The following is a 26,455-nucleotide window of genomic DNA, read 5'->3' on the forward strand; positions in this document are numbered from 1 at the left end:
GACTGAATCCATAAGCTATGTGCCTTTACAGCTCTGCTTGCAGGCCAAAAAGAGCAAAAGTGAAAACAGAAAAGGAGACGTGGACCCAGAGCTTCCGATCAGGATTGGAAACCCTATTTCCAACCCTGATCAGACAAAAAAATGCACACTTACCTTCCTCCGATTTTTCTGAGCGATCTTCCAATGGAGGATCCTTCACATCTGACCCAGTGCAGCAATGTTCATAGAGAGCAGCGCAGATAATCCGTCCAGAAATCATGCCCCCTTTTTATGGCACTAGCTGCCATATTCCAGGAAGTAAAGAGTTTAAATGTCCCAAAGCTACTTTATAAAAAGCTACAGAGATAAGGTAAGTGGGCAAGGGGGTAAGGGGGTGGGGTGGCTGGCAAGTAGGGAGGTAGGTGGGTGAGGTGGGTAGGGTGGCAGGTGGGTGAGTGAATAGGTGGGTCAGGGAGGTTGGATTGGGCCGGGGTTAGTCAGGTCAGATCGAGGGGAGTTGGGGGGTGGTCAAGGGTATAGTCAGGGGATCAAGGAGGGAGTTGGGATGTCAACATGAGTGATTGCAGGGTCAGTTGTATAATTACCCAGATGTTAAACAATACTTCCTGGGTAACTATCCAGTAAGTAATTTGGAACTATCCAAAGTTTCTGACTTTAACTCAGAGTTGGAGACTTTTTCAGAGGGTCCTGGAGAACAGGGGAATTGCCCATCAGAAGTTCAAACTTCCCAGGAAATTACAGAGTTCTTGCATTAAGACATCCGAGAGGTCTCATAGTGCATCTTCCAGAGTTACGTTCAGTCTCCGACTATCCGGAGATCAAAAGATCTGGACCATGGAGACAAATGGCAACACATGGTGCTGAGGATATGGAAGGAGATAAATTTCTGATATGTATATTGGAGAACCTTCTTGATCACTATGTCTCTAGTCCAACAAGGAAGGAAGCATTTGGTAGAACTGGTTCTGGGAAATGAAGTAGGTCAAGTGTTACAGTGGAAGATCTTCTAGCTAACAGTGAACAACATACGAACAACGAATTCAATGATATTTGTTTACACAGCATTGTTTTTATTTCACAGTGCATCCTTATCTCTCCCATAGAAATTCATCACGTCTGGGTCCATTACTCTTCCCATAAATAAAACTGAACCTGAAAATGAAAAGTATTTATATTAATGCAAAGAAAATGGTGGAATATCTATTACCAGTGACAACTGGTTAGATTTTATACAATTCATACCAATTAGACTAAGCTGAACACTAACACGGTGGGTGGTATATGCTATTTTGTATTTATGTATTTAAACTTCCTTCGACATCTTCAAAAATGCACCTGAGAAAGCAACTCTTGGGAAGTATTTTTAATGGTGTGACTTGTGATCATTAATGAAATATAGGTCTGCTAGTCAAAACTAAGGTAACTTCAACAAAGGTTTGCATTCTCAAAACAAAATAAAAAGCATAACCATGGTACAAAATATGTTTATTCAGGATTTTCTTATACAGTATTACTTCAGATTGTTATCAAACAAAAACTAATTTCATGATTTTAAGCTTTGGTAAGAGCAGAAAGCAACTTGCATTGTTTAATAAATGATAATTAAGCTCTCAAAAACACTCCAACAAATAGCATGAATAAACAAATTAAATCAGTGAAACATTACCTGTCAATTTGCTCCATATAAGAAACACAAATGGACGATTAGCCATAAATTGATGTTGAGGAAGACTCATGACTGCTGCTGTCATACCTGCATGGAAAGTTCCACAGGGGAATTACTTCAATATCATTATATTTTGCACATAGTTTTGGAAACTAAACAACAAAAAATACATAAAATATATTTTATTTTGTACCAAGACTGAAATAATTATATTTCATCCTTCTTATTAATAACAACAGTAGGTGTCAGCCTTGGCTTAGTGGCAGCATTTTTGCTTTAGCTAGAGTACTATAGACCAGCAATAGTGCAAAGGAAATAGAGGAGCAAATTTTGAAGTAACTTGCAGAAAGATGCAAGAACTCTACAGCAATGATAATGGGGGGATTTCAATTACCTTAACATAGACTGGGATAGTAACAGTGTACAAGGTAAAAGAGGAAGGAATTTTTGAAGTGTGTTCAAGAGAACTTTCCTGATCAGTGTGTTTCCAGAAAGATGAGGCAGGATGCTGAATCTAGTTCTGGGGAATGAAGTGCGGCAAGTGAAGCATGTTTCAATGGAACATCATCAGGTTTTGAATAGTTATGAAAAAGAGGCCATTAAGGGTAAAACATAGTTAACTGGAGGAGAGCTAATTTCAGTCTTTTTCAGTTCTATTGTTAAATCAATATATTATCTATAGGCAAGTTTTAATTTTATTAAGAAGCAGAGGAGAAAAGCAACTGAGGTACACATACTAAATATAAAATTGATGTAGATTTGGTCAAGTGATGACATACCTGTTGAAGCTGCTGCTTCACTCCCTCCTTCATTTATTTCAATAAATGCTTGATGGACTGCTTGAGAAATGTGCAGGTCGGGTGAATCTATTGAAATGAGCAATTATAAAACATAGCATTTAAACTGTGTAGAATATTTGCTATTTTTGAGCATTTTAGGTGATCATTCTATTGTTCATGTTTGTATTTGGATAATTATCAATTTTCTGATATTCATATCAGTTAACATTCATTAACATTCACTTGTTCTCCAATAAGTTATAATGTTAATAAGATTACTCTTACTAAAGTTGGAAAACAAGGACAGCTTTTAGTGCAGTAATGCAATGTTCTGTAGCACAAAGTGGTACAGGTTAGGTTCTCACCTATAATGCTCCGCAGTTGTAAATGTTACCCCTACAGAGACACAGGCACAATGGCAAATGAGCCTTTGTCTCCTAATGAGCCTTTGTCTCCTAATGACTGGTTGCATCATGGATGGAGAAGGAAAGAACAGTGTTTAGTAGATGGTTCTGAAACATTCAAGAAAGAAATATCCTCACTTAAAACCCTGAGTGCAATTAGCTATGCAGAATTCAGTTAGTTTCTGTGCAGATTTGCTCCAAAAGCTACTTACTTTCCCAAAAAGTGTCAAGAATCCTATTTTTTTAAAGCATGTGGAATATTTTATCAAAGTCGTTTATAATAGAATATCAAATATAACATTAACAGCAAAATAATCACAAATAAAGTGTGAAGATGACCATAAACTGTACATACCCATGTAAAAGTCAAATTTTTGAAACAAATTTTTAGGTAAAAATTTAAAGATCAACTTTTACACTGGTAATGTTTTTGAGGGGTTGACATTGGTTGATGTGGGCCCTCACAGCATCCCGTACATGGAACAGTACCAGCTAGAACAAACTCACTCTGATACCAGGAAGCCTGGTTAACCACTTGTCTCGGTTTGACAGGGATATTTTGCAGGCTTATATCTGGAGTTCCATGCCTGATTTACACCAATTCAAACGGGCATGGCTCATTGGGCTGACTCTCCATTACTTTACTGACCCCAAAGGAGTAAGGTAAAAGTAAAAAAACATCATTCCTGTTGCCAGGCCCGGAGACAACTTCGGAACAGACTAAGGGATATCCTCTGGGATCAATATCAAGTGAAAGGATGAGCTGCAGAGCCATGTGACTGCATGTCAGCCTGGCAGAGAGACTGCAGGAAAGCTATGTACCGCTTTCAGACTGATCAATCTGCAGGGCCACGATCAACCTTCTCTGTGCATCCATTGGGTGTAGCCGGGTTGAAGCGGCATCTGACGGTACCAGAAGCAATCGGATCGGAGGCTGGGAAGCTAGGTGGGAGTATTCCGAATCTATCGGGACGAATGGGTGAAAACTGTGGAAATTAAGGTTATCAACCCATGTCTCCTACCTGCTGCATGTTTTCAGTGAGTGTGTGAAGGGGCCCTGGGTGGAGCAGGGAAGGGAGTAGGGCAGCCGATAGGTTTCATCCCTGAAAAGCTAAGGTTGACCTTTACATGAGGCATATGAAAAATTATGAGTTTTTTAAGCCAAAAATCATTGGTCAACTTTTACATGAGATCGACTTTTACACGGGCATATGTGGTATTAGTATTTGTACAACAAGGACACTTTTGGAAAATCATGTTCCCTATGTGCACTATAAGGGTTTGGCACATAATGGGTTAACGTGGGACTGTGTACAGTGCTGAACACATGTAAGAGATAGCTCCTAGCTTGGATCTTTTTACTACGTCTATAGTTTCTAGTAATTAATAAACACTTACTGTTGAACTACCTAAGACTACGAATAATTAATAAGACCTACAGAACTATGGCAAACACCTTTATAACATGAGGCTGAATCTTCAGCTCGGTGAGTGGAGATGGGGCACACTTGCCAGGACATAAAATATTGCGGGGTGATGTTGGGCGTGCGTCCCGACATCACTGCGGGTCATTTAGATTTTCAGTTCGGCGAGCGCACTGCCGAGTTGGCTGCGCGCCCGCCGAACAGTCAAAGGCCTGTTAAGGCCATTAATGAATGAATTAAGCCTATTGAGAAAGCTGCCCGTCCAGCCTTAAGGTTGGTGGGCAGGCGAAGAGCCCAGGCGGCCTTCGTATTTTTCATGGAACCTCATCCACGAGCGGGATGAGGTTTCATGAATGATTTGAAATTTTCAGAAAAATTATTAAAATTAATGTACATGTCCCAGCTCATGTGACAGTTTCACAAGAGGGGACATGTCATAAAAAATTTTACAACACTTTACTGAACTGTTAAAACTTAAAACTAAGCTCCCTGAGGCACCAACAAGGGAAAATCAAAGAAGCAGTCTAAGCTGAACAAAATGTCATGAAACAAACGCACAGAAGGAAAAGCTCCAAACAAAGGCTTGGAAGCTGAAGGCAGAAATTAACTTCCTCACTGCAGCAGAAGACTCCATTGAATCCTATGGAAGCCCAGCTTCAATACCCAGAGGGAGCAGAGTCAGAAGACCTAGCAGGGGTGAGCTAAAAATTTTAAATTCCTGGACAGCGCAAGTCCTGAAAAAAGTTAAATGCTACAGTGGTCAGAAATTGCCGTTTAACTCGCTGTCCGAGAAACCTGATTCCCGAGCCGGCACCTGAACATGTGGCAGCCAATCTTGCTCAGAACAAAGAGAAAAATATCAAACATTAATCGAATCTGAGTGCACAGCTTTAAAAGCCCAGCAAGAATCGGGATTTGATGCTTCCAAGACACGGGAACATTGCGCTAAAGCTGGGAAGACTCTAACCTGTCCATCCAGGCAGCCATTGTTGAAAAAATTTAAATGCTGAGATTGTGAATGCCACCACTGCGGGAACCCGTCAAAAGTTGGAAACGCAGGAAAACCCTTTGTGAAGAAGCATACAGTGGCACCATCTTGGATTTTCAGAAACCTCTTAAAGCTGAGCTTGCAATTTAAAAATTTAACCAGATCAGTGTGGATTCATGAAAAGGTCAAACCTGACACAAAATTAGGCCGCCTGGAGAATTTTTTTTTTAATTATCGGAATACAACAGATCTAAGTAGGAAATCAGAAGAAGTCCAATTCTTTTTTGTTCTGTTTTGGTGAATTTGCTGATGAAGTAATCCTAATGTAATACATTGATGAAGCCTCAGCTAGCTTCAATGAAATATTAAAAGCCTTTGACAAATACTTTAACCTTCAAGTTGTGGAATGCACAAAAGAGGGATAGTAAAGCTACCCAGTAAAGATACGAAAGGGCAAAAGACACTACCCAAGTAAACCACACAAGGACACCAGAGAGGCAGGGAAACTTCCAGAAGTCTTAAGGATAAATCTTCTTGAAAATGTCGATATATTTCCTAAACTGCAACAGCAGGTGGCAGTGTTGAGCCAGATGACTGTGGTCGAGGGAAAAGTTGTGAACTGTTCCATGCTGTAAGTGGATAATAAAGCCACGAGCAGCACCATTACACAACTAGACCAAGTTAAGACTTCACCAGAGGCAGATATGGCTAACACTGAAACCGAAGTGGACAACAAGGACAAAGCTCTGTGGCAGCTGGAGAAACAAAAGGCAAAAGTAAGATTGGAAAATGTTCATATCAAAGCTGAACTGGAAGATGTGAAACACATGATTCAAGCTGTCTATGCACCATTGAAAACATATGATTAACCAAGGTCTTCAATGAACCAAACTGTTCAAGGTCTGAACAAACAAATTTCTAAGGTGTCACAAAGGCACAAGGAGGCTTTGGAAGAAATAGAAAGGTTGAAGGTTGAGAAAGAATTGCTGTTGCACCAGAACAGTTGCTTGAAATCAGAATTGACAACCAAAACTGATGAAATTATATAACTTTGATCCAATCAGAACAACTTGCAGGATGAGATGCGTAGTGCAGAAGAGCAACTCCAGACTTTAAAAGCAGGTAAGAAAAATTCTAAGAAACAGATTGAAGATCTAACAAATTAATTGAAAGAGTCTAAGGAGCAGTCAGTGTCCAGGAAAGAAAGACTCTGAAAGGAACTGAATGCCCAGGCAAAGTTGTTAAATTCATATAAGAGATTCTCAGATAACTCTGAAACAAAGACAACTGAACTTACCAGAGTAGTTGCAAAGCTGAATGAAAAGACTTGTAAGCTCGGGAAACTTATTTTTTTTACTCCCTTAAAAGAGAGTAAATCAAAGATTTGGGTACGATCATGAAACAAGTAGGAAAGAAGGTTCCATTTTTGAAACATCAATCTCAATGTGCATCACACTGAGCTGCACGAAGGAAGTAAAAGAAAACACTGTATAGATGAGCTAAGAGTTCATTCTCCCTGTAAGGAATGGGATAAACCAACTGCCAACCATAACAAAAAATGGGAAATCGACAAAGAGCGATTCAATGCCAAGGAACGAAAAGAAGAAGAAAAGACACCCATATCCCAGAACAACCTCAGATTCAACAAAATTTACCTGCAGTGAAAGAGCTTACCACTCCTGCGTCAGTCGTGAGAACAAGTTATAGAAGGTTATAAGACTGCCAGAGTGCCTGAACCTATGAACTCAGAGACTTGAGGGGTGGAGATATGGTAGTAGTAATTAAGTAATACATGGGGTAAACCCAGGATAACTTGTAAATACGTTGGAAAAGACCTGGAGGGGGGGGGGGGGGGGGCGGGGGGTGTAGAAGAAGGATCTGGCATATAAAGGGTTAACTTAGGACTGAGTACAGTATCACCCATACAGTGATGTAAGAGAACACATGACCTGCATCTCAGGTCAGTGTAGTATTGGACAGAGTTGTGTGTAGAAGCAAGCATGGAGACAGCTCCTAGCTTGGTCCTGTGCTGCACCTATGTATATAGTTTGTTGTAGTTAATAACAGCTTACTTTTGAACTATCTAAAACTATGAATACCTTAAGACCTATTGAACTATGCCCACACACATTCAACACTATACACACATTCCCATAATCTTCAGTCAATTCATATTAGGGACCATGCACATAATTTTCTAATATGCATTCCTGATAGGCATGAGTCCTTTGGAAAGACACCAATATGTTAATCCATATAACGTCCTCTTTAAATGGCTGTATCATTTTATTTTTTAGCCATACTCATTTAAGAGTTGCTTACTCATTTCACTTTGCATAGTCACATACCTTACATTAGTGACAGGTGACACAGCGAGATGTATTAAATGGAATGCCTGAGCTTTCCAGATAGTGATTCTAGTTCCCTATCATTCCAATATATACATTAACCTCAGAATCCAGTCCCAGTGACATTTTAGCTAGGAATGCAAAAGTAACCCAAATATTCATACCTGCAATCCCAGAAAGATCACTTCCATTTTCAAATATTTCTGTGATATTGAGGAATTCAAATGGTTCTTTCAAATTTAACTTTTGCTGTATTTTAAACCTACAAATGTTACATTGAGAAAGTGGACTATTAGCATCTTAGCCTGAAGCAAATCACATAATATGTCACTGCAGTTGAACAATTGAACATGGGTGATGCTATTCTTTTTATATTTGGATCTATTCCATTATCCTGCAGTCCCAGCAGAAAGCCACATTCAGAAAATCAGGACTATAACTTTGTATTCTTATTTGCATCACTCACTTCCTTTCAGATCAATGGCCTCGTCTGTCACAAAATCAGTTCCTTGTTAATTTTTGCATGCATCAAAGTCAGGCAAAATCAGTTTTGTGGCACATTTTATTTTCCAGCTTGAAATTCATACAGGTGTTCTAAACTATAATCGGAGAGATAACAGCTGCTGAGTTTTGATTTGAAACAGGTAGTTCTAAATGCCAAGGCAAGTTGTATGTTGATTTTACTTCCATTTCTGGGTGTAAATACATTGGTTATGGCAGTTTGAAATGCTGTATTATTACAGCTATCACTGTCAGATCAGTAGCTGTACTAACCATAAGCAATGCCATGTTTATGCTAATTGGCTAAGATTTGAGCTCCCAAGATATGAATGTGCTGATGTCCAAGCTATTAGATACCAAAAATATATTAACAGGTCTGATGGAAGTATTCAGCCACGCAATATATTTAACTAAACTCTGGGTAAATTTAGAAGCAGCCCAGGAACAGTTTCCAAACTGGATTTGACACTGCACTTTAGTCGGATTGTTGTTCAGTGTTGTGCTGCTACAATGGCATTTGTGCAGAATGGAAACGTACTTTGGAATGGTGCTCAAGTTTCAGTACAAAGTCAACCCAATATTTGTAGATTAAATGTACTTTATTATTGTTTCCCTTCCCAATTGGCCTAAACAGCATTGTGAGTGTACGTTCATCACATAGACTACAATGTTTCAAGAAACAGTTCACCACCACTTTCTCAAGGGCAATTAGGGATGGGCAATAAATGCTGGATTTGCCAGCGACACTTACATCCCAAGGATAAATAAAACAAAATTGTATTAATTTCATTTTTGGGACCTGCAATTGTTTGCTTCAATTTCTATGATAAAAGAGTATTTCCCAGAATTATTAAAATTCTGCTTTGGGGTCTGCTGTTGTTGGATGAGAGCATTAAATTAACTCATAACATAAACACTGCTTCTTTCTTATGGAGAAGCATCCTAATGCCCAAATATCAAAATTATGCGAATTTCCAAGCACAAGATTTTGGGCAGAATTTTTAGGTCAGCGGGCGGGTACGACTCGTGGGTCCAGGATTGGCCAGGGAACGGACCACCGAGCACAATTGGCCCCTGGCCGTGATTTCACAGTAAAACGCGTGCTGAGAAGCTCAGCGCTGCAGAGGTGGGGGCAGGAAGAGGGTGGGCGCCGACGTCAGCGCGGGCGAGCGCTGACAGAAAGCTCCCTGAAGGCAGAGAGATGCTTCAGGGAGCTGAAGACCTGAAAAGCATTAAATAAAGTTTTTAAAATCAGGAAAAAAAATGTGCAAGCATCACAAACAGTCAGCTGAATATATACATGATAAAAATGCTGTCCGTAGATTTTTATTTTTCTTTCATTTAATAACGGAAACTTCATCCTGCCCTTGGATGAGGTTTCATGAAAAATGTAAAGTCTGCCTGACCGATTCGCCTTCAGCCAACCGTAAGGTTAAAAAGTCAGAGACAATTGCACCTTTAACTACCTTAATTGGCCTCTTAATTGTTGGTGGGCAGACTTCTGACTTTTCCACGCTCCTGCTGACCGAAATATCATACAAGTGGGATGACGTCGGATTATCATGTGATTTTGCGTCTAATCAGGTCAGGCACACACCCGCAGGCCTAGCTAAAAATTCTGCCATATCACTCCATCACAATATTGGAACAAACCCATTTATTTTAAATATGCTTCTGCTTATAATTAAAGTGATAGGGAATAAAGAAACTGAACTGAATACATTTTACTCAATGATTTGAATATGCAACACGCATGAGAATATCAGCATTTTCATTACACAAAATACTTCTTGTGCTGTTGCAATGAGATAGGCGGAATTTCCCGTGCCCAGTGGTGTCGGGCGTGTTCGGTGGCGTGAGCGGACAACATGGCGAGAGGGCCAGAAATTGGCTTCACTGTGTCATGAAACCAGTTTGCGATTGTCCATTCTGCCTGCCATTGGATGTCGGGAACCTCATTGTAATACGTCTGCATACCATTATAAGACCAGCCTGCCTGAATCATCCCTGGGTTGGATCGTCCGCCCACATCGGCGTGATTGCAAGCTGACGTGTTTCACAACAACATATATAAGGCGTGCACTTGGCAGGCTGCACTTCGAGGGGAACTCGGAGGTGAGTGCACAGTAATGTTGTGCAGTGCTCGCGATGGTCACCTGTTGGACTTCAAAGCTGAGGCGCGTTGGAGGGGCAATGGCTGCCATGCAGTTGAGGCGACTTTGTTGGAGGGCATCAAGGGCTGCCCTGTGGTTGAGGTGACTTGCAGCTGGGGGCTGGCAGGGGCCAAGAGGTGACTTGGTGGGGGGGTCACGGGCACAAGGGGTGCCCTGCGGTTGAAGGGACTTGGGGGGTGGTGGGGGTGGGGGCGTCAAGGGCTGACCTGAGGTTGAGGTGACTTGTGGTGTGGGGGGCAAAGGCTGCCCTGCAGTTTAAGGGAGTGCACAAGCATGAGCAGTGTGAGGGGGAGGGAAGTGGCCGTGTATTAGGGAAACCCTGTGTAAAGTGACAATTCCTCTGTAGCTGAGACAGTCCAGGCGCAGTCACATCAACATGCGTGCAGTTAGGCCACTAGCTTATCTGCCCACACAAGCAATGCAGAGGCATGAAAGTGCTCCAGAGCTTTTCACCCCTTGGGCACAGGCTGCAAACTTATGAGCGTTTTAGTGGATTGAAGAACAGTTGGAAGGCTGGGCATGTACAATCTCCCTTGCTAGAGATGGCCTTGGAGCAGTCACTGGTAGAGGCGCTCACAGCCCCTTGCACAACGTCATTATTCCGGATTGGACCAGTCTTCCCCATGGTTCAAGCTAACAGTGCGGCCTTGCAGTGTGGGTTAGGAGAATGCCTGCACCTGAGCTGAGAGCACAGCATGCAGTCCAATGGACAAATCTTGCACCAATCTGTCAGGTGGAGTGGGGCAGAGGTGGGTGTGGTTTCGGGCAGCCATGCAGCGCACTAAACTCTGGCCATTCAAGTGGTGGCCAGTGCTCTCTGGGATGCATTAAGGGACCTTCAGACTTAACCAAGAGAGCTTCTTAGAACACCCAATCTAACCCATGTGTCTCTCTCTTTCATCCTGCAGGAGGAGTACATCAGGAGCATGGAGCCTGGTGAACAAGCTGTATGCCTCGTTGTGTACAGAGACCGAAGACAACAGAGAAGAGAGTGACAAGGGCACCTGGCTGGGCAGAGGGAGGAGCAACACCTTCAGGAAGAAGGGGCAACTGGAGGTCCCGCGCACCCCACTGAAGAGCCACAAGCAAGACATTGCTGGTCAGTAGCTAGCTAGACCCAGGCTCTATAGACACCACCTTTCATTCTGCAGATGACTGAGAACCAATCACTGAAGACTGCGCATGTCTAGGGAACTGGTTGGTCACATCTGCCAGCTACTGCAGCATTTGGTGCCACGGGAACATGGAGGGCATCCACTGCCAGTGGCTGTGAAAGTGACCAAGGCGTTCAATTTTTATGCCAGTGGCTCCTTTCAGGGCTCCACGGGTGACCTCTGTGGGATATCACAAGCCTCCACCCACAAATGCATCCATGAGGTCACGGATGCCTTCTTTGCGAGGGCACAACTTTGTTCATTTCACCCGGGACCAGGACAGCCAGGATGCAAGAGCAACTTGTTTCACCCAGATCTCAGGTTTCCCAAAGGTTCAAGGTACCATCAACTGCACTCACGTGGCACTTAGATCTCTGTTGCAACACACGGTCGACTATGTCGACCACAAGGGCTTCCATTCGCTGAATGTGCAGCTGGTGTGCGACACCCACAAATGCATCCTGCAGGTCTGCACATGGTGTGTACAACTCCTACATTCTCAGTCGGTCACAGATCACTGATGCCTTCCAGGGTCCACAGAGGCCGCAGGGATGGCTACTCGGGGATGAGGACTACCAGCAGAGAACTTGGCTCATGACACCGGTACGGCGGCCTTAGGTTGCAGCAGAGCGACAGTATAACGAGGCTCATGCTGCAACCCACAACTTGGTGGAGCAAACCAGCGGGATGTTGAAAATGAGGTTCCGATGCCTGGACCTGTCTGGTGGAGCCCTGCAATAGTCCACAGAAGGTGTCACGCATCGTCGTCGCCTTCCTCGCCCTTTACAACCTGGGAGAGGAGCTGGCTGAGGAGGAGATGGAGGAGCTACAAGTCCTCTCCGATGAGGAGGACGTCGATGGGCATGAGGGTGAGAAGGTCCTCGAAGGTGACTAGGACTACACAAGAAGATAATAAAGTAAATGGTAGTTCTGTATGATTTCTTAAAACAGGGAGGGCGCTTATAATGAAACTAACTAAACCCACAGGAGTTCTAAATTGGGAATGTAAGTTGCTTAAAAAAAAACTAAAGAATACCAACATAAAGCAGAATATGTTGAAAGTAGCCATCATGTCAGTCAACAACTGAAAGAAAAAGACCACTAGGCTCTCATATCTTGAACTGTATTTCCAGCTTTTTCTATTTTTGCTCTCTAATAAAATTTCAGAAAAATACAAGTATCGTAACTTATTTTTAACAGATACATTTTTGGTTGTTGTCCTGGGGATCAAGGAAAGCCAATCAGAAAATGTTGGTAAAATCAGTACAGCCTGTGGACTCTGCTCTAGCAGATTTCAACTTAAACTTGCTAGCTTTATATCGATGGATCAGGTGCTTGATCCCATAAACTCAGGTGGATTTTGTAATAAATACAGAGAGCCAAGAAGTGATTTGCATTTTTATTTTGAATCATGTGTATGAACGCTTATAACATTCATTCTCACCTAATACTTAAAAAGCAGTTTTTACTTCCAACTACCGTCATTCCTGAGAATTTTATTGATCATCCATCCACTGAATAAAGGAATCATTTTTGATTTGGTATGTTAATAGATTATTTAGTGAGATATGTATCACACCCAAGCTTGATGCTGTCCTTATTTCATCCTCACAAAGGCATTTTGATGAGCATTCATTGGATTGAAATTAAGTGCAAGAACCCTGACTGATATTTGCTTCATTATTCCATAAGCACTGTGATCAACTGCTACCCTGGTTTAAACCAAACTCAGCACAGGTCATTCAATCAAACCTGGTGACTTAACTTGGTGACCACTTGGAGGATTGTATAAGGAAAGACGCTTAAGATTATCATCTTTTTGCAGGGAAGAAGCTCATTTATTCAGATGTTTAATAATGCCTGTTTTTGAATATTACTGCAGTTTAGGTATTCGGTGGAAATCTGAATCTCATCAACACACATACACGTGAGTCAGAATAAACATGTAAATCACTTCTACATTAAGGTTCCAGTTGCAAATTCACTAGAATAGATCCCAAGGTCTATTCTGCATGTGCAAACATTTTCTGATCGGCTTTTCATGGCAACAATCAAACAGGTAGCCATAAAAATATATTCATACGTGTATTTAAGACACTATGCATGTTTTTATGCAACTTTTCACCTCTTAAAATCTACTTATTTCCACAAACATAGGAAAGTCAACAGAAATGAGGATTGGTAAAATGTTGCTAACCAACCTTGGAAGATTAATCTCAATGTCTTTTTCTGCCATTGTGGTAAGCCAATTTTGGATAATCTGTGGTGTAATAAGTTTTTCCAACTCTGTTAAATCAATTCCTTTTGCTGGTAGTGCCAGGATTATGCTGGCCTCGTCTCCACTGTAAGGCACTTCTAAAACCTGATAACTGACATTACCAGCTGTAAAATAGCCTGTAATAAGATCATTTAATTGTTAGTGATTGGAATCAGACATTCAAAAGCTGAGTTGGCATTATAATCGTTTTTTTTTTACATATGGTTCATTAATCAAGGATTCACAAATAATGAAAGCCATTATTTTTGATGATAGTTGTAAGGTAAGGAATCCTGCATAGTATTTCGGTCATACAACCCTGTTGAGTTCATCATCCCATTTTAGAAAAATAGCAACTCCAAACTATTCTTAAAAGATGACTTTTTTGCCATTACAGCACAAGCACGATGGGCTAAATGGTGTCCTTCATGATTCATCAGTTAAAGAATTCAATTTGAGATTTTTCTCCAGATGTATTTTGCAAGTAAAATGGTGCATTACATGTATGTTTTAAACATCCTCACCATTATAGATTGTCCACTGTTAATTACTCAAGGCATGTTTGTTAGCTATAACAACCAATTTTATTTTAACTGTGAACAAGCTTTCTGTTTAACAGTAGCTAAATCCATAAGGCAGTATGGTTTATCACATGCTTATACCCTTATGTCTCTTATTTTTGTGTTTTAACATCTGAATAAACAACCAGACCAGGATCTGTTGTTCACTGCAAAAAGATAAAATGTGTTTGCAGTACTAGCTGTGTAATCTTAAAAGGGACTGATCTGAGTTAAAACACAAATGGAGGGGGTAAGTTGGTGAGCTCCAATGTTAAGCTTCAGTACCACACATAATGTTAACAGTAATCAACAGTGATAAAAGAGGAATGAATTTTTCACACAAGGCACAGACTCTATTTCAAATGGTCAATTTGCATAAAGTATGCTAACAGTCATAAATTAGCAAATATCTTTTTAACTAACAAGTCCAGACATGGTAAGCTCCCATCTCAAGCAGTTGGTTAAAAGATGATGAATTGAAAACATTTATTTCCTGATAGGTATACTGGGATAGATAATCATAGATTGCACTCCCATACACATTTATAATAATAGAAAAACAATTCTTCAGATGCTATTTAATATACTATTGCTATATCACTTTATTAAAATACTGAGTTACAAATATAGAAAACATAAATAAGACAAAAATGATTATTATACGAGAGAGATATATCAATTCTTACTTTAACAATACATAGTGCATGATTATTTCAATAAGGGAAGGTGTTGGGAATACTATCTGCAAGTTGACAGGTGACACAAAGCTCTGTGCCAGTGTCAGAATGCTTGAGGAGAAACAGTTAATAATTTGATCTAGTTGTGATGGGGGAATTTGGCTGTGCCTGGCAAATGGCATTTAATTAAAGTAAATGTAGCATTAGACATGTTGATAGGGCTAATGATTTGATTGGACTACTTAAAATGCTAAAGAGACTAGATAGTGCCCATGTGGGTAGATTATTTGAATTAGATTGCATTTGATAAAATGTGTATGTTTTGATAGCGCTTACCAAATCTGCTCATCGCTTGTTGGTGCATCATTGGTACCTCAGCTACAGAGCCATCTTGCTTGGTAAACTCCATTAGTCTGGTGTTGTCTGGATTAAATTTATGTTTCCATGTCCCCTTGAAGTAAATGGCATTAACTAAAACTAGCTTTGTGAAAGAGTTGAAAGATTGACTTGTAACCAAGTTTTTGACTTTACCTGAAAACAAATAATTGATTTAGGCAATGTGCATTTAAAACAATTTAAGATTTTAATAACATTTTATGATGACCCTATATAAACAGTCATTTGGTAATACAGAACTTGAGTATTGCTAAAAAAGGAAATGTTTTTGTCTTGCACTCATCAGGACATTCCACAAGAATACAAATCCAAGGGAGAACAATTTTATACTGTATGAAAAGAGAGTGCTGATTGGTTGGCAAGTGGACTCTGATTGGTAGAGGCGTTGCCATGGATAATGCAACAGTCAATGGTGACTGACAGTTAACTGCCAAACATGGTTTGAAATTTAAACCAGGTAGCTTGACCCTGGTTGGTCAAGGTATTGTCCTGAAGAATGTTCAATCAGAGTCAAGCTGCCTGGTTTAAATTTCAAACAATGCTTGGTAGTTAACTGTCAGTCACCATCAACTACTGCATTATGCATGGAAATACCTCTACCAATCAGAGTCCACTTGCCAACCAATCATCACTCTTCTCATACAGTATAAAATTGTTGTCTTTGTTGGATTTGTATTCTTGAGAATTGTCCTGATGAATGCAAGACAAAAGCTTTGAGAAAAAATACCTCTTTTTTCAGCAATGACCCTATATTTTAAAGGCTCCTCCAGTGGAAAGATCAGCCCCCACAAGCTTCATCACAGATTCTATCTCCCTTCCTGAATCCTGAACTAAACTATTTGCAACCTCCATGTCCTAACTGGTCCTGAACTGACTTTCTGATCTCATATCCAACCAATCACAAAGACCATCAATTTTCATCTCCATATCATACATTCTGCCTTGGCTTACTGCTGATACTTCCAACCATGCCTTTATTATCTTTAGGCTTGACTATTCCATCCCTTGAGGTCTCCAATTATCAATCCTCTTCCTCTGTAAATCTCAGCTCATCCAAACTCTGCTGCTAAATTCTATCCCATGCCAAGTGACATCAAGTTGTCAGCTCTATTCTCACTAACCTATATTGGCTACCGGTGCTTCCAATTTAAAATTCTCACCTATGCCTTTAAGGATGGGCAACAAATACCGGCCCTGTCAGCAATGCCCACATTCTATGAAAGAATTTAAGAAAATCCATTAATGATCTTCTATCTCCGTAATCGTCTCCAGCCCTACAGTCTCACCTGCTCTCTGTTCCTACAGTCCATCCTGTCGTGTATACACCCACTCTTTGCTGCACCATTTGGTAGCTTCAGCCACCTAGCCTCAAGTTCCGTAATTTCCTCCCTAAACCTTTCTGTCTCACCACTTCCCTCTCCTCCTTAAAGCCCTGCTCTTTGACCAAACCTTTGGTTACCATTCTTAATAGCTCCTTATTTAGTTTGGCATCTATTTTTATGAATATGCCTCTGTAAAACACTTAGGGTCTTTTTTTATAAACATGTGAGACCCCCAAGAAATCCTGTCCCCATTTTAAAAAAATGATTTTTCCTTATATATCACTTGGTTTATTTAGCATTCTGTGTCTAATATGCGATTAGTTCCAAGTATACCTTCTGTTAACTTTCTCTCTTAAAGGCCAACTCACAACCAAACACCCCATAAAGACAATGGACCAGTCTGCCCAGGAGATGGACATACTGTGCCCTGAAGTAGCAACTTTATCACTCCTTTATGTTACTTCAACCAGCACACAGTGTCTCTCTATTTCTGTTGTCTTAGACAAACACTGTATGACACATCAAACCCCCACTCCACCAATCCCGTTCAGGTAGGCGCAACAAACATTATATAGATGAGCTATTTCACTTTGTTCAGAACAATAGGACCAGAGGATACACACTGTGCTTGGGAGAGGGGTAAATTCAAAACTAATCCGTTAGCGAGTGATCAATCTTTGGACTGAAAGATCCAATCTGGGTCAATCTGGTGGAACCAATTAGTATTGATAAATCTAAATGCAAATTGGATAAATTTCTTTCAAAAAATAACATTTTGAAATACAATAATAATCTGAGTCACAACAGGACCTGTGGTAAGTGTAGCATGCTTGGGAGAAAAAGGTCACTTTGGACCATTGGTTTTCAAAACTTTCCACCAATGGAATTTTACCCTTGTCATTTCTAGGTCTATTGTAAACTAACTGATATAGGTTGGTTGCCATTACAGTAATCGTCAACAATTCCATTATTAATGTATCATGTGATTGCCAGGATGGTAAAAGGAGAATTAGATGGACTGTGGCTTTTATCATATAGCAATTCCGATGTTCCTAAATGCAAGTTTATTGCCATTGGTATAGTTAATTTTTAATGAAAATGTCAAATTAAACAACTGTTGATTTCAAAATTCCTGCAAATCAAACTGCATTTGTTACTGTATTGTTGTTGCAAATGTTCGTGATGGTTTTACAAATCCAAGGTATTTACAGTTATAAATTTGCCAAATAATCTTCCAATCAATTAAACAAACTGCCCAAGTTAATATTTCTCACAATCTTGTTTTCAAGCATAGTTTTAAATTACTTATTTCTGTGATTTCAGAATGTTCTCTTTAAAATCATTCACTGGGGATTGGGATGGTGTGAAATAGGTGAATTATAGGAATTTTGAGGGTTTGCAGACATTACCATATATGAGATGACTAGTTGTCCTGATACAGCAATGCAGAAGAAAGAAAAATATATCCAGAGTTGGATGGAGGACATTGAAGCCTAAAGAGAGGCATTTTTATAATCAGATATTTTGTAGCATTTCTGGTCTTCTACGTTGGTTCATACACCAAGAAAAGTCCTGCTGACAGCATATGTCCCCAGGATGTTAAAGTGTGAAGACAAATTAACTGACTTCCTACACAGCTGGGAAATTCCATTATGATAAATTAATATTCCAAGTTCTCCGTTCTCAGTATTCTGAGCATTAAGATTTCATGATTACGCCTGGCTGCACCCTACTGTTCTCTCACTTGATGTATAAAAACAAATTTACATGTACAGTTTAAGTTAATTGGAAGACAGGTTTTCTTCTGCATTGTGAAACAGAAGAGCTCTTTGTTATTTTTCTGCTGAGTTGCTGATCTGCTGAGTTTTTCCAGAAGTTTCTTTCTTTAGTTCAGACTTCCAGCACAGTATTTTTCTTTTGTTTTACAACTGTTATAAAAGCATAGAAGGGCAGTAAAGTATCACTATGTATGAAAGAGTATTTAAAAGAGTATTCAGCATCTATTGATTGTAGAATAAATGCATGTCAAAGACCTATGAAAGTTAAAAATGCTCTGAAATAATGATTCTTGACTGGATCACTCATTATAGCCACAGGACAATGACATTTTACTTTTTAATTATAGGTTCACTTTGATATGATTTATTTTGAAAGCATTTTGCACGTGTATTATGACTTTTCAATTGATGCAGTTTGTTATTAAACATGTTGCAGACTTTGAGAGTTGGATAGCTGTTCTTAAAGATAACTTTATTTACATAATTCATGATTACACATTTAATCTGTGGGAAACACACAGATGTTCCTGGGTCCTTAAAATTTCCATTTTCAGTTTTGCCAATAACTTTTCCATGCAGGGATAAACATGCTTGAAAGCATTTTGGTAATTTTTAAGGATGAAGTTCAATTTGCCGAAAATGAGCATAAATATTAAACTCATCGAAATTTTAAGAATAAAAACTTTAAAAACTGATGGATGGATTTAATGCAGCCCATCAGGAAGGGAACCATGGTGACCTGGCCTACTTAATCGTGGGACAGGCCCCGCACCAGTCTCCCAGCAGTAATACCTCCCCAGTTGACAGAGGCGGAAGCAGCTGACATGGAATTCCCAGCCAGCAGAGGCCACACAGCTTTGCTTGCATGCTGCCCGGGGTCCCAGCTGGGGAGGGGGAGGAGGGGGAGTCCCCTTGTTATCAAGCATTCTGTGTCTGATCAAGGAATCTTGCATCAGAAAGGGACCGGTTGGGGGGGGCGGTGATTACAAACCTCCAACCACCACCCACCGGCCCCTGCAAATTTCATTCTGAGATCCCCATGCTGCCGTCAGTCAGCTTTGGCCTCGGGTCCCTTGGCAATCCTGGGCCTCTGGTGGGTCCACTTCCGCAAGCTGCTGCACCAACAGACGGCGCTAGTGGCACAGAGAGCTGTAAGACGATAAGACCATGGGCTGAATTATCCCCCCGTCGGGAGGGGTTGTGCGCCGGCGGGAAGGAGTAAACGCAAACCCGATCAGAACCCCCCGATCGGATGCGTGCCGCCATTTAACGTGGGCGAGCCGCCCATCGTGATGCACACCCTGAAGCGCTGTGCGCTCCCTGTGCGGGCACGGGGGGGGATTCCCTGAGTCAGGGCCTCAGGGAGATTAGTTTAAGTTATGAAAAAGTTAATAGAGGTAAAAAAAAATTTTAAGGACATGTCCCCTCATGTGAAACTATCACATGAGCTGGGACATGTCCATTAATATTTTCAAAAAATTTTATTTAATTAATAAACCCTAAAAATGCAAAGGCCGCCTGTGCTCTTCGCCTGCCCGCCAACCTTAAGGTTGGACAGGCAGCATTCTTAACAGCTTTAATTACTTTGTTAATAGCCTTAACAAACAATGTGGCTGCGTGCCCGCCGAACTGACAATCTAAATGACGCGCGGTGACGTCGGGACGCCCACCTGGCATCAACACACATCATTTTACACGTCAGTGAGCGGGCCCACCCCCGCTTGCCGACAGGAAAATTCTTCCCCATAAGACGTAGGAGCAGAAGTAGGCCATTCGGCCCATTGAGTCTGCTCTGCCATTCAATGAGATTATGGCTGATCTGATAATCCTCAATTTCACTTTCCTGCCCTTTACCCATAGCCCTTGATTCCCTTACTGATTAAAAATTTGTCTACCTCAGCCTTGAATATACTTTAACGACCCAGCCTCTATAATCCTCTGCTGTAAAAAATTCCACAGATTGACTTTCCTCTGAGAGAAGAAATTCCTCCTCATCTCTGTTTTAAATGGATGCCCCCTTACTCTGAGATTATGGCCTCTGGTCCTAGGCTCCCCCACAAGGGAAAACAACCTCTCGGCACCTACCCTGTCAAGCCCCCTAAGAATTTTATATGTTTCAATAAGGTCGCCTCTCATTCTTCTAAACTCTGATGAGTACAGGCCCAACCTACTTAAACTCTCCACATAAGAAAATCCCTCCAGCCCCGGGATCAACCTAGTGAACCTTCTCTGGACTGCCTCCAATGCCAGAATATCTTACCTTAGATAAGGGGACCAAACTGTTCACAGTATGCTACGTGTAGTCTAACGAGTGTCTTGTACAGTTTTAACAAGACTTCCCTATTTTTATACTCCATTCCCTTTGAAATAAAGGCCAAGATTCCATTTGCCTTCCCTATTACCTGCTGAACTTGATGGGGGGATAGTTTTTGGGACTCATGCACGAGGACCTCCAAATCCCTCTGTGCTGCAGCTTTCTTCAGTCTTTTTCCATTTAAATAATATTCAGCTCTTCTATTCTTCCTGCCAAAGTGCATAACCTCACATTTTCCCACATTATATTCCATCTGCCATGTTTTTGCCCACTTACTTAACCTGTCTACATCCCTCTGTAGACTCCTTGTGTCATCCTCACCACTTGCCTTCCCACCTATTTTTGTGTCATCCGCAAACTTGGCGATAGTGCATTAATTTCCCTCATCCAAGTCATGAATATATATTGTAAATAATTGTGGCCCCAGCACTGATCCCTGTGGCACTTCACTAGCTACAGGTTGCCATCCTGAAAGTGCCCCTGTTTCCCAACTCTCTGTCTTCTATTAGTTAGCCAGTCCTCTATAGATGCTAATATACTATCCTCAACACCATGGGCTCTTATCTTATTAAGTAGCCTTATGTGTGGTACTTTATCGAATGTCTTTTGGAAATCCAAATATATTACACCTACTGGTTCTCCTTCATCTATCCTGCTCGCTATCTCCTCAAAGAATTCTAATAAATTTGTCAGGCATGATTTCCCCTTCATGAAGCCATGCTGACTCTGCTTGATTATATTATGCGTTTCTAAATTCACTGCTATTACATCCTTTATAATAGACTCTAACATTTTCCCAATGACAGATGTTAAGCTAACTGGCCTATAGTTACCTGTTTTTTGCCTCCCTTCCTTTTTGTATAAGGCTATTACATTGGCAGTTTTCCAATCCTCTGGGACTTTTCCAGAATCTAAGGATCCTTGGAAGATTACTACCAGTGCAACCACTATCTCTGCAGCTATTTACTTTAATATCCTAGGATGCAACCCATCAGGTCCAGGTGACTTATCGGCCTTTAGCCCCATTAGTTTCCCTAGTGCTTTTTCTCTAGTGATAGTTATTGTATTTATTTCCTCACCCCCACCTTTTGCTCCTTGATTATTTAGTATTTTTAGAATGCTATTAGTGTCTTCTACCATGAAAACTGATGCAAAGCATTTATTCAACTCCTCTGCAATTTCCTGGTTCCCCGTTATTATTTCCCCGGCCTCATTCGCTAAGAGGCCTATATTGACTTTGGCCTCTCTCTTCCTTTTTATATATTTAAAGAAGCTCTTACTGTCCATTTTTACATTACTTGGTAGTTTACCATCAAAATTTATTTTCTCCCTCTTTTTTTCTGGTCATCTTCATCTTTAAAACTTTCTCAATCCTCTGGTTTACCACTAATCTTTGCCACATTATGGGCAGAATTTTGCCGTTGGCGAGCAGGGGGTGGAGCCCGCTCGCCGATCCTTAAAATGACACGGGATGATGTCAGGCGGAACCCCCGACTTCATCCCAGCCCATTTAAATTTTCAGGAAGGTGGGGGCGCAGCAAAATCACGTGCGGGCCCGCCGAACTGTCAGTGGCCAATTGAGGCCATTGACAGGATCAATTAACCAATTAAAGGATCTGCCCGTCCAACCTTAAAGTTGGCGGGCAGACCAGGAGCCCCGGCGGCAAATAGAGAAAACATGAAATCTCATCCAGCGGCGGGATGAGGTTTCATACAGGGTTTTTAAAAATTTAATAAAGTTATTATGTTAATTATGAACATGTCCCATCTCATGATGACATTGTCACATGAGGGGGACATGTTAGGGAATTTTTCTTTAAATATTTTTCAAAGTGGAAGTGATCTCCCTGAGACTGCACCTAGCCTCAGGGAGATGTGCACTCTTTCGTGTGCATGCGTGAAAGAGTGCACTCTCGCTTTTAGGGAATCCCCCCCGCCCGCACAGGAAGAGCATAGAGCTTCCCACCGGACGCCACGCTGGGCGGGCCTTAATTGGCCCGCCCATGTAAAATGGCGGTGCCCCCACCCTTTGGAGATTGGGTCGAGCCCGCCCACCCGACAGGCAGAAAATTCTGCCCTATATGTTTTTCCTTCACTTTGATACTATCCTTAACTTCCTTGGTTAACCATGGTTGGTTTATCCCTTTCCTACAATCCCTCTTCCTCACTGGGGTATATCTTTGTTGCAAGTCATGAACTATTTTCTTAAACGTCTGCCTTGTTCAACAACTGCCTTTTCTGCTAAACTCCTTTCCCAGTCTACTCCAGCCAACTCTGTTCTCATTCCTTTGTAAATACCCTTATTTAAGTCCAGCACAGTTGTTTCCAAACTAAGTTTCTCACTCTCAAACTGAATGCTAAATTCCACCATGTTATGGTCACTGTTTCTGAGGGGGTCTTCTACTCTGAGATGATTTATTAAACTTGCCTCATTACACATCCCCAGATCCAAAGTAGCCTGATCCTTGGTTGGATCCACAACATATTGTTCTAGGAAACAGTCCGAATACACTCTACGAATTCTTGCTCTTGGCTACCTCTGCCAATTTGATTTTCCCAATCTACATGAAGATTTTTACATGCCCTCCTTATCTCATGATTTATTCTCTGTCCTACAGCTACTGTTAGGGGCCCTGTAGACCATTCCCACTAGTGTCTTCTTCCCCTTGTTATTTCTTACCTCCACCCATATGGATTCTACATCTTCTGATCCAAGATCATTTCTTGCCATCTGCCAACTTCTGTTAGGCCGGCAGCTCTCAGCAGGTGGGATTGCTCCGCCAGGGACCTCAATCATGAGGAAGGACCCGAGGGTGGCCAGTTAAGTGCCTGAAGGGCACTTGATTCCATCAAGCCTTTCCTGCAGAACTGCCAGTTCACTGACCAGTGGGTGAGACCCCTGTTGGCCAGACAGCATCCTAGCCACTGTTAATTTAGACCTTAAACAATACAAAATTCAGCTATGACCATCTGTGCTTGTAGCTCTGGTTTGGATCTTACTCTGAACTTCCACCCATTTTGAATAAATAAACTGAGTACAATTTGTGGGCTGTCACCCTGCATCTGCCACAAAAATGCTGTACCTGCATTTCCTTCCCAAAAACCCACAGCTCCCTTTAAAATCTGCCAGAGTTCCACATCGCCACCTATAAATGGGGTCACTATTAGTGGCAGTTAGATTTGCTGCCAGGCGTCCTTGAGGTGGACATCACACCAAGGAAGCCATTGTTTTGTGCTGGTGGTGCAGGATTGTAGCTGGTTACCTGGGCAACAACTACTTTTAGTAGTTTGGAATCGATTCAGGCCTTCTGCTATTGTTTTTACTCAGCTCTACGCAAAGCACCTCTTTGCACTCCAGATATGGATTTACTTTGATATTGTGAAGAGGAGGATGAAGAAATGGAAGAGGCTAGGTTGGAGGCTCTTGGAATCAGGCATCACCAAAGCTACATTTTATCTATAAACATGTGGGGCAGAATTTTAACTGCCAAGAGGGGGCAGGCTTGGGTAAGGGTGCTGGGTTAAATTTTGAAAAAGCAGCACCAGATCAGGAACCTGATGTGATCCTGCCCGTCTCAGGGTTTGACCTGAGCATGTTTATAGGTGAGAGAAAAACCCCCATACAGCTGTCAGTTAAGTCATTATAATATATAAATAGGTAATCACTTTGAATGTAACCCTTTGTCCTGCCTTTAACAGCCAATGCCTGGGTTTCCTGAGCTGACTGCATCTCGCCAGGGTCAACAAGGCAAGTGCACAGCTGGGAGAACTTCAGTGAAACTGACAGGCTGAGGAGCCTTCAAAAAATGAAACTGAAGACCTCGCCGCACTTCTTGAGAGTTTGCTATACTGCTTCACAGGTGATTTCCTACTTCTTGGAGATCAGTTTACCTGTCTTGCACTTTACTTACCTTGATCTGCACTTCCCTGCTCTCAGCCTTCACTACAACATGGGAGCAGCTTATGCAACTCTACCTTGCACCTCTGAAGAGGAACAAGAGGAGCAGCAATGCCAACAGTACCAGGAACAGCTGCCTTCTCTTCAGCCACATGCTCATCCACAGGACATAGCTGATAGGCACAGAGACCCAGTTGCAAGGAAGCATGACCCTCCAACACAGGATGTACAGGCAGAGGATCATTTCTCTCAACATCTCTGAGCACCAGTGACTCAGGCTTTCATCTTGCTGACATCTTCAGCCTTTTGGAAGAAGACTTCCTTCCCAGTGGATCAGGAGGGCACATACTGCTAGTGGCTGTCAAGGTGGCTATCACTGGCAAAGCCCCTTTCAGTTACAAATGCGTTCTTAACCTGCTACTGGCCTCCTGCTGGCTGGTCTATTCAGTTGAGGTTCTGTCCTTGGCCTACAGACCAAGGTGGGCTTACTTAGGCATTCCCTCTTCATAAGGAGGATGCATAAGGAGAGGAAGTGGAATAGGAGAAGCAGCAGCCAGCTGCTAGAACAAGGACCATATAGCTGATGCAAAGTTTTCAATCAGGTGACTCACCAAATAAAGTCACTTCCGAACTCCCTCTTCTACTCTGCCACACATGTGCAAACACATCCACAGACTCTCACTTACAATGCCCAATTTCCAAGACTTCAGCCAAAGCCCTCTGTAAGATAGAAATCTGCAGATCACCTGCCATTACCCATCTCCCAAAAGTTGAAAGTATACGAAGAAATTAACTCCCATCTCTTATTTATTAAACTGTCCTTATGTTAAATAACACAAACCATAAAGTGACAACAAAATCAATTCTCCCTATCTGTACCTATTTCTTAAAATGATAATTACACTGCATACCAGCTGCCTTAGTTCCTAGTTGACTACTCCTACAAAGTGCTCACTGACTGAGACAAGCTTGAGCAGTGCTTGGTTGCAATGGTCCCCCTGGAGCTTTCGAGACTTGAGGTTACTTTCATCTCAGGGTAGCTGCAACTGACAGTCAGCTTCCAGTACCAATGGGGGGCAATTCCATGTAGGAGCTCACTCATGGGAAGCTACTGGAGAAGACTTCAAGGAAGCAGGATCACTGCCACTCTCCAAAGAAACAGCAACATCCATGCCTACTACTTGTCGCTCACTGGTGTTGGATGCTGTACCTCACTGGTCGGTGTCATCACAAGATCAATTAGGTCTTGGAAGCTCTGTGACAATATTCAAAGCTGAACGTTTTTGAGCCAAACAAGCCTGATGCTCAATCTGTCAGCTCTACACTCACTCAGTGTTAAAATTTGGATTTTCTACTTTCCTCTTGCCTATTTTTAGACATTTTCTTCGCAGTCAATTACCTGATGTTCTCATAGATTTGAAAGATTATTTTCAAATTCTGTTTCATACTGTTGTATGAATTATTCAGAATAAGGCATGCTTCTTTGTGCACAGGTGGGTTGCAACATTTTAGCTCAAATTGGAATGGCCCGCCTACTTTGTTAGATTAAATAATACTTTTAGCCAGAAATGAGGGTACTAACACTTACCACTGGTCTGATTAGCTATCCATGCATTGATAATGTTGGCAGCAGATACAGAATCTTGAAAATTCACCTTTTGTACAGCATTATCAAAGAATTCCTGGTTGCTGTGGAGATATTGTTCAGTCACGCTGAATCCATCCTGAATGTAAATTGCGTTGGCAAGTTTTAGCTTATATTGCCTACTACTAGTAGAGATGATTTTAGATTGTTTTTTCAACATAGAAAATTCT

The 26,455-nt window shown here is 41.5% G+C and overlaps 1 protein-coding gene across 1 annotated transcript; it reads right to left on the reverse strand.

The window, feature by feature from the left end:
• Positions 1-1,057: 1,057 nt before the first annotated feature.
• LOC144694185 (serpin I2-like) lies at positions 1,058-26,455 on the reverse strand. Its single transcript, XM_078564541.1, has 7 exons — positions 26,229-26,455; positions 15,269-15,463; positions 13,640-13,832; positions 7,774-7,871; positions 2,446-2,532; positions 1,667-1,753; positions 1,058-1,152 (listed from the first exon to the last, which is right to left on the reverse strand). Exons 1-7 carry the CDS (start codon positions 26,443-26,445, stop codon positions 1,076-1,078), a joined length of 954 nt encoding a protein of 317 aa, XP_078420667.1. The 5' UTR covers positions 26,446-26,455; the 3' UTR covers positions 1,058-1,075.

The sequence above is a fragment of the Cetorhinus maximus genome, chromosome 19 (assembly GCF_964194155.1).
Source record: "Cetorhinus maximus chromosome 19, sCetMax3.hap1.1, whole genome shotgun sequence".
Taxonomy (NCBI): domain Eukaryota; kingdom Metazoa; phylum Chordata; class Chondrichthyes; order Lamniformes; family Cetorhinidae; genus Cetorhinus; species Cetorhinus maximus.

Bases quoted from the DNA above. Each gene is read 5' to 3' on its own strand.
- LOC144694185 (XM_078564541.1), bottom strand. From the start codon at position 26,445: ATGTTGAAAAAACAATCTAAAATCATCTCTACTAGTAGTAGGCAATAT. The intron at 15,464-26,228 runs GTAAGTGTTAGT...ATTTGTTTTCAG, and splicing joins GATAGCTAATCAGACCAGTG to GTAAAGTCAAAAACTTGGTT. The intron at 7,872-13,639 runs GTTGGTTAGCAA...TAACATTTGTAG, and splicing joins ATTGAGATTAATCTTCCAAG to GTTTAAAATACAGCAAAAGT.